At 54.4% G+C, this 19237-nt stretch overlaps 2 protein-coding genes across 6 annotated transcripts in view; one reads left to right on the top strand and one right to left on the bottom strand.

Moving 5' to 3' along the window:
- The window catches only part of Dtnbp1 (dystrobrevin binding protein 1), a 125471-nt gene extending 113424 nt beyond the window's left edge, over positions 1-12047 (top strand). For all 4 annotated transcript variants that reach the window (XM_047559311.1, XM_047559312.1, XM_047559314.1 and 1 more), the window contains 3 exons: positions 2210-2365; positions 8235-8378; positions 9590-12047. In XM_047559311.1, coding sequence (XP_047415267.1) covers positions 2210-2365; positions 8235-8378; positions 9590-9846 — 557 coding nt within the window. In that variant the 3' untranslated portion in view covers positions 9847-12047. The remainder of the gene's footprint in view (positions 1-2209; positions 2366-8234; positions 8379-9589) is intronic.
- The window catches only part of Jarid2 (jumonji and AT-rich interaction domain containing 2), a 222721-nt gene continuing 214642 nt past the window's right edge, over positions 11159-19237 (bottom strand). For both annotated transcript variants that reach the window (XM_047559308.1, XM_047559309.1), the window contains 4 exons: positions 18906-19036; positions 17880-18063; positions 15327-15434; positions 11159-12468 (listed from right to left, as the gene is read on the bottom strand). In XM_047559308.1, coding sequence (XP_047415264.1) covers positions 12286-12468; positions 15327-15434; positions 17880-18063; positions 18906-19036 — 606 coding nt within the window. In that variant the 3' untranslated portion in view covers positions 11159-12285. The remainder of the gene's footprint in view (positions 12469-15326; positions 15435-17879; positions 18064-18905; positions 19037-19237) is intronic.

Below are 19237 nucleotides of genomic sequence, written 5' to 3'. Positions count from 1 at the left end.
TCGGTTCAATCCCTGGTACCAGAATAAATAAATAAACAAACCAAGTAAACCGCATTACTGAGTTTTCAGGTCTGTCATGTATGCAGGATTGTACTGTACTCAGGAGTTGTAGGAAATTGAGGGGTGTGGGGGACAAAGGCAGATCGCATGGGGCCTCTTGGGCCGTTGTTCATTGTAAGATCTGCTGTTTTGTTTTATCACTTGCTAACATCCAGAAGATGTTAACACTCCCCAGAGATGAGCCAGAGGGGGCATCACTGGGCCCTGCTCTCCCCAGGGCAGTCAGGTTGCTGAAACTTCATGCTGCTAGCCAGAGGTTCTGGAGTGGCCCCAGCCTCTTGCTGCCGAGCACAGCATCACCACAGAGTCGGTGTTCTGAAACATCACTTGAGTAAAAGAACTCAGGTGCCTTTCTAGGGTCTTCAGCCCCCCAGAGTCAGGCAGGGGCTGGAATTGCTACCAACAGATTGTTGGGGATTTGCCACATTGCTGTGTAATAGACTGCCACGGACTCAGCAGTGGAAAATAGCACAAAGTATCAGCTCCCAGCCTGCGGCTCCAAGTCCAGGCACGGCGTGACTGGGCTCTCTGCCCAGGGTCTCATGGGACTGGAGTCAGGGTGTCCCAGAGCTGTGTCTTTCTGGAGGTAATGGAGCAAAATCTGCTCGCAGACTCATGCAGGTTGTTGCCAGAGTTCCAGTTGCTCTGGGTTGTGGCACTGTGCCAGGCCAGCCGGGGACAACTCTCGGATCCTGGATGCCACTAATTACCAGCTACCTGAACCCTCCTTGTCAGCACCCATAACTGAGAATGGCCCTATGTCATATCCCTCTCATATTTCTCTTTCTCCAGTAAAAGTTCCGTCCTCTAGGAAAGGTTGGTGGATCAGGCTCACTCAGACACGCCTCCTTTAGTGAAGTCACAGGGCTAAAATCCAGCACAGTCACAGTCCTGGGGACTATGCAGGGCCAGCACACCAGGGAGCAGAGGTCTGGGCCACCTTAGGATTCTGCCCAAACCCTGTGTGAAATACAAAGGGCTTAAGGTCCCAAAGAAATAACCCTTGACCTATACAGGGTGAGTAATGGCCCTGATGTCATTTGTATATTCTCCATATGTGGCTTGAGGAAAGGTCAAACCCCAAGGAAGTGTTTATCAGCTGGTATGTTGGGATTCTTCATTAAGGTTGGTTATTTAGTAGTTTTTCTGCATGTTACTCGGGCCTAATTTGAAGGGCTAATGCTCACTTTTGTTCTGAAGTTCTTTCACACTATTTAATTGGATTTTTCATATCAATACTGGGTTAATATGTCTGTCCCAAATTTCAGATGAGAAAGGTTAGCTGACTTCTTAGCCAGGCTCGGTGTTCGAAAAAACAGCAGAGCTAGGCCCACATATTCTCTAATATACTGCAGTGACTATGAAATTTTTTTCCCTACTTTTTTATTGCAGTGAAATATGTACAACACAGTTTACCTTCTTACCCATTTTAAGTGCACAGCTCAGGGTATTAAAGCATTTACGTGGTGCTGCAGAGCTCTTCACAGAACCGAACTTCTCCTCCCTCCCTCCTCCCACCTCCTGGCAGCCGCCATCCTGCTCTCTGTGGGTGGACTGCTCCGGCACCCCTCGGGGGCATCCTATAGCACGCGTCTCTTTGCAGTTGGCTTATTTGATGTGTGTAAAGCTTCACAGGCTACAAGGTTTATCCACATTGTAGCCTGTGTCAGTGTTTCCTTCCTTTTTAAGACTGAAAACATTCCATTACTCTTAATATTTGAGGGCCTACTATCGCCAGACACTGAGCTTGGTCACATGATATTAAATGAGCACATCACAGTCCTCCAGGAACGCCAAGCCTTTACCTTTTATAATGTAATTTATAAGTCATCTACAAAAGTTTGAACACAGTGATGCAGAAAGTTCAGGAAGGAGCAACACTTGAGTTAGCCCAACGATTACCTGAGCATTAGGTCCTGAAACATAGCAGCTGCTTATCTTTGAAGAGTGGGTGATGCAGGGGAAAGGTCATTCAGCCTGAAGGGTCAGTGAAGGCCAAGTGCAGAAGAGAGGGGCAAGGAGGAGCTGTCTGTGCAGTCAGGGTGCCAGCCCACGTCAAAGCCATGCGCAGCATCCACATGAAGGGTGGGCGAGCGTTTCCCGTCCAGTTCCTTCTCAAGCCCTAACCCCAGTCATTCTGCTTCTTCAGCTGAGCTGGATGCCGAGCACACGCAGAAGGTCCTGGAAATGGAGCACACCCAGCAAATGAAGCTGAAGGAGCGGCAGAAGTTTTTTGAAGAAGCCTTCCAGCAGGACATGGAGCAGTACCTTTCCACAGGGTACCTGCAGATTGCAGAGAGGCGCGGTGAGCTGGGGCCACGGGGTCAAGTCCTTCCAAATCCCTGTCTAGTAACAGGCCCCTGAAATCCAAGGGTCCATCTTGCCCTTGTTCTGCCTCTTCCTGTAGTTCTAGGTTCTAGGTGAAGGCTTCAAAACTAAATAACCTTTTAAAATTACAAATCAATTATGCTCATACAAAATTTGAAAAAAAAAAAGAAAATTGCTTTTCTTGCAGTGCCGGGGATTGAGTCTAGGGCCTTGCACAGGGTAGACCATGCTGTTACAGTCACACCTTCAGCCAGAAAAAAAGCTCTTTAAAATAAAAAAGACAAATTACCCATAATTCTATAACATGGGATAAGACCTATTAATATTTTTGAGTGGTTCCTTCTGGTCTTTGTTCATGAGCCTATTTGTAATTGGTAAAAAGCTACACATCTACATGGCTTTGTATCTTGACCTTTTCTTCTGGTACTAGGGATTAAATCCAGGCATGAATCCATGGAGCTACATCCTCAGCTCTTTTAAAACATTTTTTGAGACAGGGTCTCACTAAGTTGCCCCGGCTGACTTTGAACTTGTGATCCTCTGGACTCAGCCTCCCAAGTAGCTGGGATTACTGGCATGTGCCACTGTGCCCGGCTCTCTGAATTTGTCAGTATTGTATAAGGCTCTTCTCCCCATTATTAAAAATTCTTTGAGGACTAGAGAGTAGCTGGTGGACTGTGTGCTTAGCATGTGTGAGGCCTCAGGGCTCAATCCTGGGGACTAAAAAAAAAAAAAATTCTTTGAGAGGATGTGTTTTAAAAGGTGCACATTCATCATCAGGATGTATCCTAATGTGCAGTTGCCCCTCAGTGTCCACGGGGGATCAGGCCCAAGACACCCCCCAACCCTGCCAGCACCGTGCAGGCTCAGTCTCTTACATCAGATGTGTAGTGTCTGCCTCTAACCCGAGCTTTCCTCTGGGTACTCGAAATCATCTTGAGGTTACCTAGGACGGCTAGTACAGCGTGCTTGCTGTGTACAGTGGCTGTACCGTATTGTTTAGAGAATAACGCCAAGGAACAAAGTCCACACAGCTGCACCCCCTGGAGGCCTGGCGACGTTTCCACCTGGGGTGACTGGAGAATGCGGTCACAGAGGGCCCACTGTATTTAGTCATTTCCCTGGTTGAACATTTCAATTTTACCTCTGTTAACTGGTATTGCGAAACATCTATATGCATAAATGCCATCAGGGGAGAAGTGAGGACACAGGACTCCTTGCTCTGAGCACTGGCTGCCCCGGGTAGTGGCTGGGCAGGCAGAGCAGTGGCCTCGGGCAGCCAGTGCTCCCTCCAGCAGGTGCCATGGTCCCAGAACCTGCTGCCCAGGCCCATGGAGGGGTGCACAGGCTTCTCTGTCCTGCTGGGCACCTCAGCAACTCCTGGAGATGCCCCTATCCAGATCTCTCAGTGCTCTGTGCCCTACCCCCACCATACCCCCAATTCATCTCTGTCCCCCTTTAATTTGTTCCCTCTTTGCCATCCAATTCCCTGTCCCTTCCTGGAGAGGACAAAGAAATGAATGAAGGGAAGTGATGTGGAGAGAGCAGATTAGAGCTCCATTGGGTGCTAACCAAAGTGGGTGATCAGTGACACAGTCGGTGCTTTCCATGCTTGAGCCGATGGGACTGGTCTGGGGTGTGACTTCTCTGGCTCCAGGGTCAGCTTCTTCACTGTTTCACCCCACTGACCTAGAAAGGTCAGACTGTCCAGCGTCAGGTGCGTAGTGCTGTGCAGAGCAGCGTGCTCGGCCCCTTTATGAGGAAAGGGAGGGCTTGCTCTGGGGTGTTCATGCTGTCGTGGACTGAGCGACCTAAACAGCAGAAGATTCCTCCCTGTTCTGTGGTTTCTGGTGAGGCTCACGTCCTGGCTTAGCTGCCACCTCACTGTGGGGGCAAGCACCCTGGTGTCTCTTTGGAGGGCATCGTCTCAAGCTGGGTGGGTCCCAGCCCTCAGACCTCGGCTAATCGTACTCACCTCCCGAGGGCCGTTCCCCGTGCACTCATTGGGGCTTCAACTAGTGAGTCTGGGGGCACACAGATAGACACGCCCCGGGCAACCTGCAGATTTGAACATCGCGACGATTGCACCAGTGTCTCGAGTCCTGGAGCAGATGGGATGATGGAACTGTCAGCAAACCCTCCTTGCTCAGCAGTGCACCTCCACATACCAGGTGTGCGCTTTTGAGCCCACAGGAGACCAAGAGAAGACGCAAGTGCCCAAGACGCTCCCATTCTCACAGGGAAACACACGGACACACAAGCAGGTGGCCTACGAAGCAGAAGCTGCTGGGCTCGGAGCTCTTTTTTGGTGTCCAGCATGCCCTGGAGACAGGCCCTGGGCCAGGTGCTGTGGCAGCCTCCACGCCTCTGCACGGGGTCTGCAGGAAGAAGGGACGCAGGGAGCCCTTCTGGGGTGGATGTCCGTTGAATATTCAGTGGTTGAATTTTTGTGGTTTCGAGCAGCTCAAGAATCATTTTCTTCAAACTTCAAGGAAGGGTTTGGCTCATTTAAGGTTAAAATAAATGGAACCAGCCACATGTTGCCAGTGTGTGCGGTTTTTTAAAGCACTGAAGAAGAAAGCGGTGCGCTTGCCTTGCGGCCTCATGCCTCGGCTAGAGCGGGAGAGGCTGCGCGAGCCACCGGCAGGCGGGCCGGGCCACACAGAGCCTGCTGAGGGTCCGCTGCCTGACAGCCACCCGCCCTTTCTGATAGAGGGATTGTCATCCCCAGAGATGAACATGGGGACGGTTAATTTAGAATAATCAATCAAATTAAAAATTGCCACAGCGAACACGAAACTTTGGACTCAGTTCACTAAATCAGAAATAGCAGTCTAAATTTTTCTCACTTTCAAAAGCATCATTTTTTAATTAAGACAAGGCTATGGAAAGTTTTACCCAAAACAGTTTCAGAGTCAAGAGTGAATGCCCACCTGTGACCACTTGAAGCCTGGTGGGGCTGTGGGAGCCCGTGGAGCCAGAGGCGGCCCAGGGCAGCACTGCCACAGAGGCCTGGCATGCCGGCGGGGACCCCAGTGCACAGGGCCACCTGCGGTGCCCTAAGACCCTGGCCCAGGCTTGATCTTCTGCCTGCTGTGACTCTTAGTTTCAGAAAAGCATTGTTATTGATTCAATTCTGTGCTGAGGGTCATCGAGTCCTCAGGGCATTAACATAACCTTGCAGTCGCCTGTTCTGTACCTGTGGTCTTTGGCTCCATGTTCCCACGGGTCTCAGGTTCCTGTGGATCTCCCCGGGCTGCTGGTCAACATGGTTGACTCCCCGGAGCCAGGGCACCTCCTCCTATGGAGGCTGACTCAGCCTTGGCATCTTCTTATCTGGGAAGAGAATGAGGGGACATCTGTGCTAGTGGCAGATGACATTAACAACAAAGTTAAGAAAGGTAGAAATTCATGGATACATACGCACCTGTACTAAAATTCAGGTTACCCAAGAGCCATTCCAGAGGCAAAAATGGCTTAAAACAGGTGCCAGAGAATGAATTTAACTTGGTATAAAATCTACCTATAAGGGTTTTATTTGCAATGGTGAGAATTACTGTGATTCATTACTGGTTTTCATTTTAATTAGAAAATATGTTAAATATCCAAAAAAGAACTTAACAGTTGCATAACATACCCACATTTCTAGACTTAACATGTTAATATTGCCTTCAAAAATGTTACAAAAATATTCCATACGCGCAGAAAGGTCTAATAATAATACCCGGCTGTGCCCCGTGCTGATCACACTCCCTTCCTCATCTCAAGGCGTAACTCACCTTTACCACACACGAAAGTGTCCCAAAGCAGCGCGTAGGTGTGCTTGGCAAGTTTTAAAGCCTTATGGAAATGGTCACATGTGGCATCTTCATGAAGCCTGCTTCCTTAGGTCGGCATCCTGATATTCACCTGTATTGATATTTTCAGCTCAAACTTATTTCTGTTGAATTTATCTATGTTGAACAAATATGCTATAATTGTGTTGATGAGTCTTCCCAGTTTTAACCTTCTATTAGAAACAATGCCAGTCTGGACATCCTTCTTCAGAGCTGCTTTGGGCCAGTGCTTCTCAAGCACCAGCAGCCTCACAGGCCCCTTAGGCCCTGAGGACTGGCACTCTCGCCAAGCCACCACGTGGTGCCGAGGCTGCTGCCCTGGGGACCACGCTTTGAGAACCACTTCTCTAGGGGAGTAGTTACTTGTCGTGTGACATGCATGTCATAAAGCTTACTAGATTCTGTCGTCCTATTGCCACGATGTTTGTATCCGTTTGCAGTGTCCCTGGCCATGTTTGTGTTCTGTTTACTTTACATCTTTGTCAACACCTCATTAAGTCAGGTAAATTTTTGTCCAAAAACCCAGTATGAAATGACATGTAATTTTGGTCCTAACTTCCTTGTTTTCCTCTTAGTTTACCTTCCTTTTCCAAGTCTAAGCTCATGGGTTTTGGACTTTGCTGATCTCTTGGATGCATGTAACTTCTCAATCTGGCCTAGATTGGTCTCTGCTAAAAAAAAAAAAAAGGGGGGGGGGAACCAGGGGTGAAGCAGTGTGTAACCACCAGCCACATCCCCAGCCCCTTTTATTTTTCCTAAGTGGCTGAGACTGGCTTTGAACCTGTGATCTTCCTGCCTCAGCCTCCTGAGCCATTGGGATTACAGATGGGTACCACCATGCCTGGCTCTAAATCAAAATTTTAAAAGTGATCAGCTTTGCCAATTTTGCTTATAGTTTGTGCTTTTGCATCCTAAATTCTTCAAGTCATAAGGACACTTTTTCACTTTACTTGCCCTTTGTCTGCTGACTGGCACTCACAAGGCAGGGGTCCAGATGAACTTTCCTGGTGGCAGTGACTGCGGGTCTCAGCCCGCACCATCTGCACAGCTGCCTAGCCAGTCTCCACGTATTCCCGGAAGGCGGCTTCTTCCCGCTGCAGCGTCCTGCCGTCTCGCCCAGTGCAGCCCTGTCAGCTGCAGACATTTTCGCCACCGCCTCCTCCCCCATACTTGTCCGTCCTCATCTGGAGAGGATCCTGCTTGTCGCAGCTGGGGCAAAAATCTGCCGCAGGGTCTAGTGCAGGGCCAGGGGCACTGGAAACTTCCTGCATTGTATGTGACAGCCCACAGTTTACCTGGTGCCGAGTGCCAGCAGAGGTGGCGAGGCCCACCCAGACCCTGCACAGGCCATTGTGCTTCAGGATCAGTGTCCTCTGTGCAGTGTTCAAGTTTCAAGTTCTTTGAAAAACCTCGTCCAAAGTTTGGCTGGAACCGCGTTAAGCTTTCTGGACAGAGCCTTGCCTCTTCACTGGATCTTTCTGGGTGTGCACCTCTCCTGGTTTGCTCCTGCGTGTGGACAGAGCCTGCCTCCCACACCGCTGGGACCAGGGACTTGGGATTCTTCTCCTGGTTGTAGTAGGGAGTTTGTTTATTGTGAATTTTGGCAGATTTCCCATGGAGTTGCCGTTTTAATTTTGAAATAATTCAGCATAGCCTTGTCATCAGTAGAACCTTCTGGCCTTGTCTGTACTTGTGCTTGGGTTTGCATTTCATTCCTACCTCTCCTTTTGTATGAATCATTCATTATTCCTGCTGTGGGCCACTTGGGACTGCTCCTACCCCTCACCCCCCCAGGCCCTGTTCCAAATCCCACCTGCAGACCAGTGCTGCGGGGGCGGAGTGAGGGGCTGTGGCAGGAGTCAAGGCGCCCTATCCAGAGGTGACACAGTTAAGACAGCATGCCACTTTGCGGTACCAGGAGGTGGCCGAAAATGCAGAATGCCAATGAAATCTACCTTTTAATTTATTAGGGACGAAAAGTACAATTTCTTGTGTTGTGAATCTTCTCAGAGCCCATGGGCAGCATGTCATCCATGGAGGTGAACGTGGACATGCTGGAGCAGATGGACCTGATGGACATCTCTGACCAGGAGGCCCTGGATGTCTTCTTGAATTCGGGTGGAGAGGAGAACCCCGTGCTGTCCCCAGGGTCAGGTAGGATGGACACACCTGTGAAGACGACCCTGTTCTTACTGACGTTCCCCGGACAGCCTCCCCACACCTGTGCCTGGCCTTGGTGGTGAGGCCAGTGCGGCGCTGTCCTGCCGTGGGTTCTCCTGGAGGATTCAAACCTTCTACCCCAGCACCCTGGCGGGCTTTCGGGTGTGGGGGAGGGGCTGCCTGCTTGACTCACACTTGGCCCCCACTCACATTCGGTTCAGCAGGGTTCCCCTGTGGGCCACCTGTGACCCTGTGGGGCTCCAACTCCCATTTCAGGCCTTCCCGATATTGTTTCAGTTCATACAAGAACTGACTGAGGCAGATCTGCCCCTGGCCTCGCCACACCTGAAGTTGTAAGCCAGTCCTTCCGGCTGGGGATTGAACTCTGGGTCTCTGGTGAGCAGCAAGCCCCCTACCCTGGGCCACAGCCCAGCCCTGGCCAGCTCTTTGTACGCGCATCACAGGCAGCACGGAAATCTCAGAAGGGAAAGCCTCAGCTGCTCCCCAGCCGCTCTGCCGCCATCCCAGGAAGCCCATCGGCAGGGTGGCCCCTCCCTCTAGCCTTGTCTGTCTGCTGGCACGTCTGAAAGCAGTGGGCACTCTCCTCGGGGACCTGTCCTGGGAAGGTGGGCACCCGGAATGTGGGGGACCCAGGAGGAGTTTCAGCAGCAGTATGTGAAATTTATTCTTAGAAGGGCTTATCTAGACCGTGACACTGAAAGGTAACTTGGATTCTTAGCAGTCACGTTTCTGGGTGACTTTAAAGGATACCGACAGGGCCAATACTCCCAGCAGCTCAGGAGGCTGAGGCAAGAGGGTCACACTTTTGAGACCAGCCTCACTGAGCCCTTATCTCAAAAAGGGCTGGGGATGCAGCTGGGGGAGGGGAGAGACCGTGTACAGACTGTCGATTACCGAGAAACCGGGGACCCCAGCGCTGGCCTTCAGGCCCGCGGCACACACGTTCGTGGGATGTTGTGCAGTTAGGCCGAGTCTTGGCTGTCGCTGGCGGGGACTGCTGGCTGCCTCTGGCCTGCTGAGCTCAGCACACCCAGGGTGGCTTCTGTACCAGGCTGAGCAGCCTGGCTGGATAGTCAGGTCACTAGACGAAGGACACGTAGCCCTTTTATCCCGGCTGATTTATAGTTGTCATTGCCACTTGAGTTACAGTACTTTGCTGACCACATTTTTTGTAAATTTCACAGGGCCTGAAACTGACACCTGTCAGAATGAAATTACTCTTCAGGTTCCAAATGCCTCGGAGTCACTGCCCGAGCCACCTTCCTCACCCCCTGTGTGCACAGAACCAGCCGCCCTGGACCCCAGTGAGGGCGGGGCGTGCCCCCTTGTCCAGCCTGACGAGGAGGAGGTTCAGGTGGACACCGCCCTGGCCACGTCCCACGCTGACAGCCAGGCCACTCCAGATGCTAGCGATGACAGCGACTCAAACCAGGACGTGTGAACCAAGTGTCAGCTGTGCACAGGATCCGCCTGTAAAGCCAGGTTTCATGGAGGTTCTTGGTTTTACACAATTGCCAATGATGTGTGAGAGACTGACGGAGAGCTGACAATAAAGTTTGGGGACTTTAAACACTGACTCGGGAGAGGAGGTAGTTTGTACGAAGCCTTCTGCCTACACACATCCTCAAGGCCAGTGTAACCAGGGGTTGCTTAGAGCACAGTGAAGGGATTCCCAGGTTCAGAGGGCCACTGAGGCGGCCTCCCGAGAGCAGGGCTGGGCCCCGGGTGCCACAGCGGCTCAGTCCTGAATGAAAAGCCTTTTACAGGTACAAGTTCTACTTCCACTAAAAGGTAAGTGGTTGGACTCGGCGCTCTCAACGCGCGGGCTCATGCCGATCATTGCACAATCATTTGTTGACCCAACAGGCCAAGCCCAACCGCGCTACCGAAACATCTGGGCCCAAAGGAACAAACATGAGGCGCAGGCAGCCTCCTCCTGCAGAGAACTGGCCCCAGGGAGCCCCGCAGGAGGAGAGGCTGGTGGGGGCGCACAGTGCAAGGCTCAGGGGGCAGCCCGGGCCAGCTCTGACCCGCCACTGGGCCACCAGGGCAGGTTGCTCAAGACCATCCTCCGCCCACTGACAAGGAGAGAGCCCACTCGGTTCAGTCATCTTCCACCACAAGACAGACAGTGTCCAAAAAACTTTGTTTTTATTATTAAACCTTGTAGTACAAACCTGAAAAGTAAACAAACTGGCAATAAACCACATGAAGTCTTCCCTCTCCAGGGAGGGTGCAGAGCAGCGCTAATAAATTAAATGTCAAACTGTAAGCCATAGGCGGAAGTTTACTGTCAGAGAGGGCAAGTACACAGCAAGGCCATAAAAACCGGACAACCACATTGGAAAACACTTGACTCTGTTTATGTAATTGTTAAATATTCCAAAACAGTTCAGTCTTCTCAACAACAACCAACAAAGTGGATCCTAGGACGCTCCTGGCAGTCACCACTGGCCAGCTCAGTGCAATATGGGCAGCTACGGGACTGATGGATCCAATCATGAAACAAAGAACAGCTTGTGAAAACAGTTTCCCTTTTTTATTCCACACATACTGTACACACAACCGGAGAAGGGCAACAGCTACTCCATTATTATCTTGTTGTTGTTGTTCAGTGATGTAAGCAGCACTTATAAATGTTACAAGAAAAACCCTGTAAGCATCCAATCCAACCGATGAAGAAACTGAAATGTAAGGCTTTTCTTCATCTTGTCTTCTCACCCCTCCCCTCCCCCCAAGAAAAGGCTCAAGTATTTAAAACAATTTACAGGCATATGTACAAAAGGGATGGGATTTTTTTCTTTTTTTTTTTCTTTTTGCTACAACATGGACAGAAAAAATAGACAAGATGAGCGCAAATGCATTTTCACATTCAAAAAGAACTGCAGACCTCCTAGTGGCTCTAGATGTGATCACAAACAAAACAAATTCCAAAAGAAAGGTTAATGCTGACTTGTGAAGGTGTGACACGCAGCAGCGAGATGACCATGGAATGTCAGATTGCACGTCGATGGCACAGAAGCACGTGGGCTCCCACCGCTTCTCCTTCTTCCTTAAGGACGCTATTGAAGGGTTTCTGATAAAGTCGCCAACAGCACCAAAAATAACAAAGGATTTCCTAATGAAATCAGGCACAGGTCTCCCTCAGTGACCTCCAAGGCAGGCAGTCTTTGTCTTCGTCCTCTCTTCCTCAAACGGATGCATAGTGATGTGCTGGTAACGAGAACCTAGTCACTCAATTCCACATTTTGCCTCTGGTTAGGAAACAACGTCCGCCTTCAGCTGCCATAACTGCCCAACGGAACACAACGGGCTCTCCGGTTTACAAATTACAAACTCATCTTGCACATGACAGAAGAAAAGACAGCCAAAGTAAAGCCATTTCTTTTCAAGTTTTTTTTGTGTTTGTGTGTGTGTGTGTGTGCATGTGTGCGCGCGCGTGTGTCTCCTATCCCTTTTCCAATCTAGAAAAATCTGCTCACATGACTGATGGTTTTAAAATTTGTTCTCCAAACTTCACCCTCTTCAAAAATGGGTTAAAAAGCCTTTTTTTCCCCCAACATTTAAAAAAAAAAAAAAAAAAATCAAAACAAACAGGGCTTTTGTCAGCCACGGGGCGATACAAATTAATACAGCCCCTCAGGGTTTTAAAACAGTGAATATACGGCAGTTTCAAAAATCTGACTGCAGTGTCTAGGTATTCTAAGTACAAAAAAAAGTTCAACAGTTTAATGCTAAAACAAAATTAGTTCTCTAAAACCAGAAGAAAATCTTCTTTAGAGCTAGTGCAAAGACAGCCTGTATCCTACAGCAAGTACTCCAAACTAGAATATAATAATTACAAAAAAATATATATAAATTGACCATGGTGTTGGCATCTTCATGACGAGCTCGAAGCACTTTTGGGTGAACCCGAGGACGCCAGCCGCGAAGGCGGCACGTCCACGGTCGCTCTCTTGCGGGGCCCTCTTTTTGGTGTGGGTTTACTGAGACAGTTCTCGATGGTGCCATTTTTACTGGATACTTTGCCACAGATCTGATTGACCAGACTGATGATCTGCTCCTGTGGAGGTTGAAAGCAAGGCGGTTAATAATACGGCAGGGAAGGGCCCCAAGATCTGCTCAGGCTGAGCTGAGCGCAGCAGCGGCTCGTCACCAATCCACTCAACACGGGTTTCCGAGCGCGTGGGGCTCAGGATGGCTGCAGACGGCGTTTAAAACAGACCCCCGGGAGTCTCAGGTGCGGTGGGCCTGAGAACTGGCCCCCGGGTGCTGCCCTACCAGGGAGAAGCCCGCTGCTCTTCGACAGCCAGCTGAGCTGGGCCCACCACTAATAAGTGATGGGGGGGGTACAATTCCCCCATCTGCACCCAGGAAGTATGTAATTATTTCCTAAGAATGACCTTCAGGCCCGAGCTCACACGGCCATCTGCAAATCCATTCACCATGTGGTCAGAGTGCTGACCTTTTCCGGATGCACGGGGGCGGGGGGAACGGACATGGAGTCATGTCATCACACCCAGCCAGGAAACGTTCCAGGTGACGACTCCACCAGAGGCACTCGGAACACACAGGCTTCGCAGCTGAGCTCGGCAGCGGTGCTCTGACGCCATGTTATTTAACTTGCTCTTGCAAATTAGCACAAAGCACTGCTGTTTCTGAATATGGATTCCCCTTGAGCTGCGCGGAAGGGGACCCAGCAAACAGGAACGCTGACCATGAGCACAACCTGCGCCACAACCATCTCATTTAATAGCACAGGAAGGAGGCGCCGTGCGCGTTTCTCCACACCTCTTGGGCAGGGTTGGTGAGAACCATGTGGTCCCAGGCAGGGCAGGAGGCCAGCGTGGTTCAGGGCCCACGGGCAGCCACGGGAGGGCTGCTCTCTGGACCACCCCCAAGGGAGGGCAGGCCCGTGTGTTTGCAAAACAGTTGCCACACGGCCATTTACAGAGTCCTAGGAGGACGGCAGCTTTCTGTGAACCAGTTCCTTCCTGTGACACTTGGCAACAGCCCAGCGTCCTCTGGCAGGCTGAGAGGACCCAAGAAGCTCAGTGCTGTCCCCGGGAGCTGCCTAGTCCTTGAGGTCTGAGAACCAGGGGACCCAAGCTGCAGAAGAGGGCAGGCCTTGAGGGCACGGTGCCTCCAGACCATCCCTAGTCAGTGGCCTGGTGGGGGTGACCAATCTGTGGGAGCTGCTCTGGTCCCATAGGCTACAAATGCCCCAAATAAAACAAAACCAAATAATCCTCAACTCCAGGGGACCAGCACAGAGGTCTTCCACGCTCCACTCACTGGGCCAGGCTCCTTCCCCAGCAAGGCCGGTGAGAAGCCCTGGCTGCCAGCCCTGCACATGCCTCTTCCAGGTCTTGGTCACGTGGAAGGCCTAGCTAGGACAGGGACTGGGGGAGCGGGGCTTCCACCCCACTCTGCGCCACCTGGGGTGGCCGCCAGAGGCCAGGGCTTATCTTCGACCTCCTTCTAGTGTGCTGTCAATGGGACGCAGCAGGGAGGGCAGCAAAGTGTAACTGCCACCGCCGAACGTGCCCTTTAAAACAGCAAGATGCCAACAGACCCAAGTTCCCCTCCAATCCTACGATTCGCCGAATGCTCCTAAATCCAACCCACCAAGGGTCCTGGCAGGAAGACCCAGTGCAGAATGGACAGGATGTACCCCCTTCCACGGGACCAGAGCCAGGGGCTGCACAGTGACATCAGGGGAGCAGCAGGAGAGGGGGCATAGCCTGCCGGGAGGCACCAGCACCGTCCCCTGTAAGGCAGGGCCTGGGGGAGGAGGAAGGGCACTGGATTGGCCAGGAAAGGGCAGGGACACAGTCCTGTGCTCCAGGAGAGCTGCTGGCAGAGCTGACCAAACGCCATGGGGCTGGTCTTCTGCTTCTGCCACCCCGCCAGCCTCCATGTCCACCAGAAGCGCCACGAAGGTCTGGAGACCACCAGCAGGCACGGGAAGGACTTCAGAAAGATCAGGGCTCAGCGTGATCAGGAGCTTTAGTGAAGAGGGATGCGCCGAGTGAAGGACAGACACAGGGAGAGGCCCGAGCAAAGACCAACCGGACAGGAAATGGGCCCTCGGGGCAGAACCAGGGGTGGCAAGACCTGGATGGCATGGGTTGGTTTGGGCAGTGGGATCGACATGGCGTGCAGAAATGGATGCAGAACCTGGAGACGAGGCCTCCCTCGTCAGCGGAGGACCGCTCCAGGGAAGGCAGGGCTGGTCCCAGGGGGCACATTCCCTGGGAGCCAGATTCCAAACCTGTCTGAGGCCCCCTGGGGACAGCATTCCTGTCACATGGCTAGTGGGCTGCCCGCTGTTACAGTGCGAGGACAGGGTCACAACCTGCAAGGTTTCTACAAAGAACGTGGGGGTGGGGGGGCACTCAGCTCATCCTTAAGACAGAGACAAGTGTCACTTCCATGCAAACACTGACAGCAGTGGATGATAAGTGACCGTCACAGCCCAGGCAGCTTCAGAGCACATGTTCCCTGTGCGACCGAGTCACTGACATGGGCACGGAGGGGACGGCCACACAGGGAACCTAAGAGTTGCAGAACTGGTTAAGGAACCAGTTCATTTTCACGTTCCAGACACTTTAGCCAAGGCCAGTCCTAGAGGTGGCCAGGGCCAGGTCCCAGCCACACGGGAGGTGAGGCGGAGCGGCCCTGACCCCGCTGCAGGCTGGCTTCTCTGTGGGCCATGTCCTCAGGCCACCAGGCGGCAGCAGCCCTCCCGTTTCCTCAGTAACGCCACCAGACTGTGGGGCCGGGATCCACCGCCTGGAACCCAACGCTGCACTGCGCCCTCCTCCGCCCGTCCACTACACGGGGCTGTCGGCCCTCAAGCTGTGACAGCAGCACAGGGCTCCGTGCCACCCAGGCCGCTGCCTGCAGGGAGGGACTGACCTCGTCGTAGCGGTACATCAGCTTCAGCCCGCGGCAGGACTTCTGCTTCTCCACGTGGCGCAGGGCACACTCCAGGCAGAACACCACGTTCTCGTTCTCCTGCACCACCTGCGGGCAGAGCGACTTGGCTGAGGGCCTGGGGACGCCAGGGCAGGGGACCAGCAGGGAGTGCGCTCTGGACGAGGCAGGGCAGAGCTGTCCTGCCACCTACTGCCCAAACCCGGAGGTTCAGGGACCCACAAACACTGGACATGGATCAAGAAACCCCAACTGGCGGCCTAGAACAGGTTCCCTAGAAAGTAGATGAAGGAGCCAGACCTCAGGGTGCCCTCGGCCCCAGAGACCCTGCTGCAGTCCTATGAGTGCCTGATCAGGGGCCTGGCCAAGATGACATGGCGACACGTGCTCACAGGCACTGAGTTCAGGGGGTTCGCGGCTCCTTCCTCCAGAGTCCCTGGTGCAGAGGCACCAGGGGTTGGCAGAGCTGGTGGCGACCATCCCAGGGGTTCCAGAGCAAAACTAATCTCAGAGTCACTCAGAAGCAGCTCAAGCAATCCAGCTGGAGGCACGAGCTGTCCCCTGCTCCCATGGGGGGACCCAGGGACTGCGCCAGACCCTTCAGGGCTCGCGGTCTCCACAGCCCAGGTCTTTTCGAGGAGCAGCTGGACTTTTTGATTCAAGCGTTTTGGAGCAAAGAACAGGGAACGAGCTTCCAGGGCAAGGAAAGGACTTCGCCACAGCGGTGCCACCTCTGAAAGGCACCAAGGGCAATGCACAGGAGCGTGAACTGCGCGCAACAAGCGAACGCGCATGCAATGGTAAGAGGGCAACGCACAGGAGCGTGAACTGCGTGCAACAAGCAAACGCACATGCAATGGTAAGTGCCCCGCGCCAGGGTCTGCTCTGAAAGCAGGCCATCTGGACACCCAGGAAACAAGCCCACCAAGTGTGGCCACCAAGGTGAGCGGAGTGCACACAGCCCTCACCAGCTGGGAGGGCTGCTGGCTACTTCCTGCCACAGACAGGACCGCTCTGCAGAGGCACTTGAGAAACACCTGACAGAAGAGAAACGATCAGCCACACACAGCGAGATGGCTGGTGGCTACGGGCTGAACTGCCCCGACCCCAGCAGGTCATGCGCCAAGGAGGTGGGGCCTGGAGTGCAGGTGACATGGGGCCATCAGAGGAGCCCAGATCCAGTCTGACTGGTGTCCTATGAGAAAGTCTGTGACATGATGAGTCACAGGAGTGGGAACAGAGGTGAGCTGTGGGGGCACAGCCAGGAGGCTGCTCCAGGAGCCTCAGAGGCTGAGCAGAACCAGCCCACCCACACCTGGATCTTGAACCTCCAGCCTCCAGAGCCAGGAGAAAGGCCTCTGCCCAGCCCTGCAGGGCAGCCTGAGCTGAGGGGCATGATGGCTGCCAACCCTCCTAAATGTCTGAAACCTGCAAGAGTTCCAAAGCGTATCTGACTCGGGTGGGTGCAGCCGAGTGGCCCTGTCCTCTGCAGGGGAGCTGGCATGTGGCGAGGGTGACCTGAACCTCAGCCCGACGGCAGGGTGTGGGGCAGACACCTGGTTGGCTGCTCTGTGTGAGAAGGGCAGAGCAGCTTGCGGGGAGGGCAGGTCAGCCCATCAGGGGACTGGGCCTCAGCTGGGCACATCCTGACCAGAGCTGCGCTGGGGCAGCCGTCCATTCCTCAGGGGCGTCCAGGCCCAACGCTGGCCTGCAATGGGCTGGGTGAGGAATGGCAGCGGCCATTCACTCATTCCCAAGTCTGAAGCTGGGTCAGCAGGTGACCATGAGGACACTGGCCAGGGTATGACAAGCAAGCCCTAAGAGCAATGTGGATGTGGACCCGAAAGCGAGAGGGCGATCCAGGCAGCACGCACTCGAGGTGGGGGAGGCTGCAGAGGCCACCGCAGCGCCTGGAAACCGAGTTTCCCCCAGGAGAAGCGCCGGCTAAACCAAAGGCAGGTCAGAGCTCCCAGGGGCTCCCAGGAGCCGCATGACGGGCCACGTGGTGAGCGAACGCAGGAAACCGAGGGCGGAGGTGACAGGAACGCAGCTCACCCTCGGGCCCGGGGGGCCTGTGTGCTAGGGTGCTGGAGGCCTGTGCCAGCGGCCCGGGATGGCCTGCGTGCTAGGGTGCTGGAGGCCTGCGTGCTAGGGTGCTGGAGGCCTGCGTGCTAGGGTGCTGGAGGCCTGCGTGCTAGGGTGCTGGAGGCCTGCGTGCTAGGGTGCTGGAGGCCTGCGTGCTAGGGTGCTGGAGGCCTGTGTGCTAGGGTGCTGGAGGCCTGCGTGCTAGGGTGCTGGAGGCCTGCATGCTAGGGTGCTGGAGGCCTGTGTGCTAGGGTGCTGGAGGCCTGTGTGCTAGGGTGCTGGAGGCCTGCATGCTAGGGTGCTGGAGGCCTGTGTGCTAGGGTGCTGGAGGCCTGTGTGCTAGGGTGCTGGAGGCCTGTGCCAGCAGCCCGGGATGGCCTGCGTGCTAGGGTGCTGGAGGCCTGCGTGCTAGGGTGCTGGAGGCCTGCGCCAGCGGCCCGGGCGGCTCACCATGGACAGGTAGCACAGGTGCTGGCAGATCTGACACCGCCTCTCCGACGTCTCCAGCTGCAGCCACTTTCGAGGCTTTTTCTTGCCATCCGCCACTGCACTGCCGCCGTCGTGACTGCCATAGCGCGCGGAGGAGTGGAGGCCGGCCTCGAAGAGCTGCCTGCGCTGCCGCAGCTCCGTGTCCCTGCCCAACACAGGGGCAGCGTCAGCAGCCGGGCCTCCCAGCATCAGAGGGGACGCAGCTGCCCCAAGCCAGCCACCTCCCACTGACCAGGGAAGGGCAGCCAGGCCCACACGGGGTCAGCACCCAGCAAACCTGCCCACCCCAGCCTTTCTCTTTAGTGAAAATGCCGGAGGAAGTTAAGGGGGCAGACCCGAGGGCAGGAGCCCGCTGTCCGGCTGCAAGGGCTCCTGCTGTGCTCCACGCACGCCAGGCACGCGTCAAGCAAGCACGCGGTATGGGTCGCGGAGGCCTGACCAGCCTAAGTGCAAGTCCACGTGCCACTCAGCAGCTCTGCGGGAGTGCCCCCACCCAGGACGCGAGGGTGAGGGCCAGAGGGCCAGAGACGGAGGCTGGCAGCAGTGCCCTGAGCTGTGGCCGCGTTCAGCAGCACTCTGGTGGCCACGGTGGGACGAAGCTGGCTGGGAGTGTGTGAGCAGCAGTGCCCATGGGCACTGAGTGCTGGTGCTCACCTGCTGACCGGGGGAGCCCCACACACCACACAAGCAGTTTGGCAAGAATGAGGGGTGGACACTGTGGGTGTTCACCTAGCCCAAGAGCCAGGCCCTGACGCCTGTGCAAGGGGCTGCCAGGACCGGGGTCCAGAGCCTGGCACGCGGTCATTCCCCCAAGGAGGACTGATCCTCGGGCCACACACTTTGCATCAGCCGGGCAGGAGGTGGACACCCAACATCATGCGTGAAGACAAGAGGTGGTGTGGTGGCCAACAGGAGCTGCCGCGAAACGCCTCTGCCCATCGGGCCTGGCCCCGCACCGGCCTCACAGGGAGGTCAGGCCCGCGGTACCTGAGCTCGTCCAGAAGGGCCGAGATGGTGCTGAGAGTGGGGCCGTTCTCCTTTTTCGCCTCCGCCTGTGCAATCTGGTAGAGCAACTTCTCCATGGAGAAAGGCTTGGCTATATGGCGACGCTTCATTTCCTGCAGGAGGGGAGCAGCGGCTGAGGTGCCTGGTGGAGGGCGGCAGGCCACCCCAACTGCAGGCTGCTACTGCACTGGGGCCAAATGATCAAAACTTGCAGAAGTTTCTCTGCCTGGGGAATGGCACCAGAGAGGTCAAGTCTAGCACCTCGCTGCCAGCGAAGGCTGGGGCCACACATCCGCGCCAGCAAGGACTAGCAA

This window comes from Sciurus carolinensis, chromosome 7 (genome assembly GCF_902686445.1).
Source record: "Sciurus carolinensis chromosome 7, mSciCar1.2, whole genome shotgun sequence".
Lineage (NCBI taxonomy): Eukaryota > Metazoa > Chordata > Mammalia > Rodentia > Sciuridae > Sciurus > Sciurus carolinensis.
This window is presented reverse-complemented; position numbering and strand designations above follow the sequence as displayed.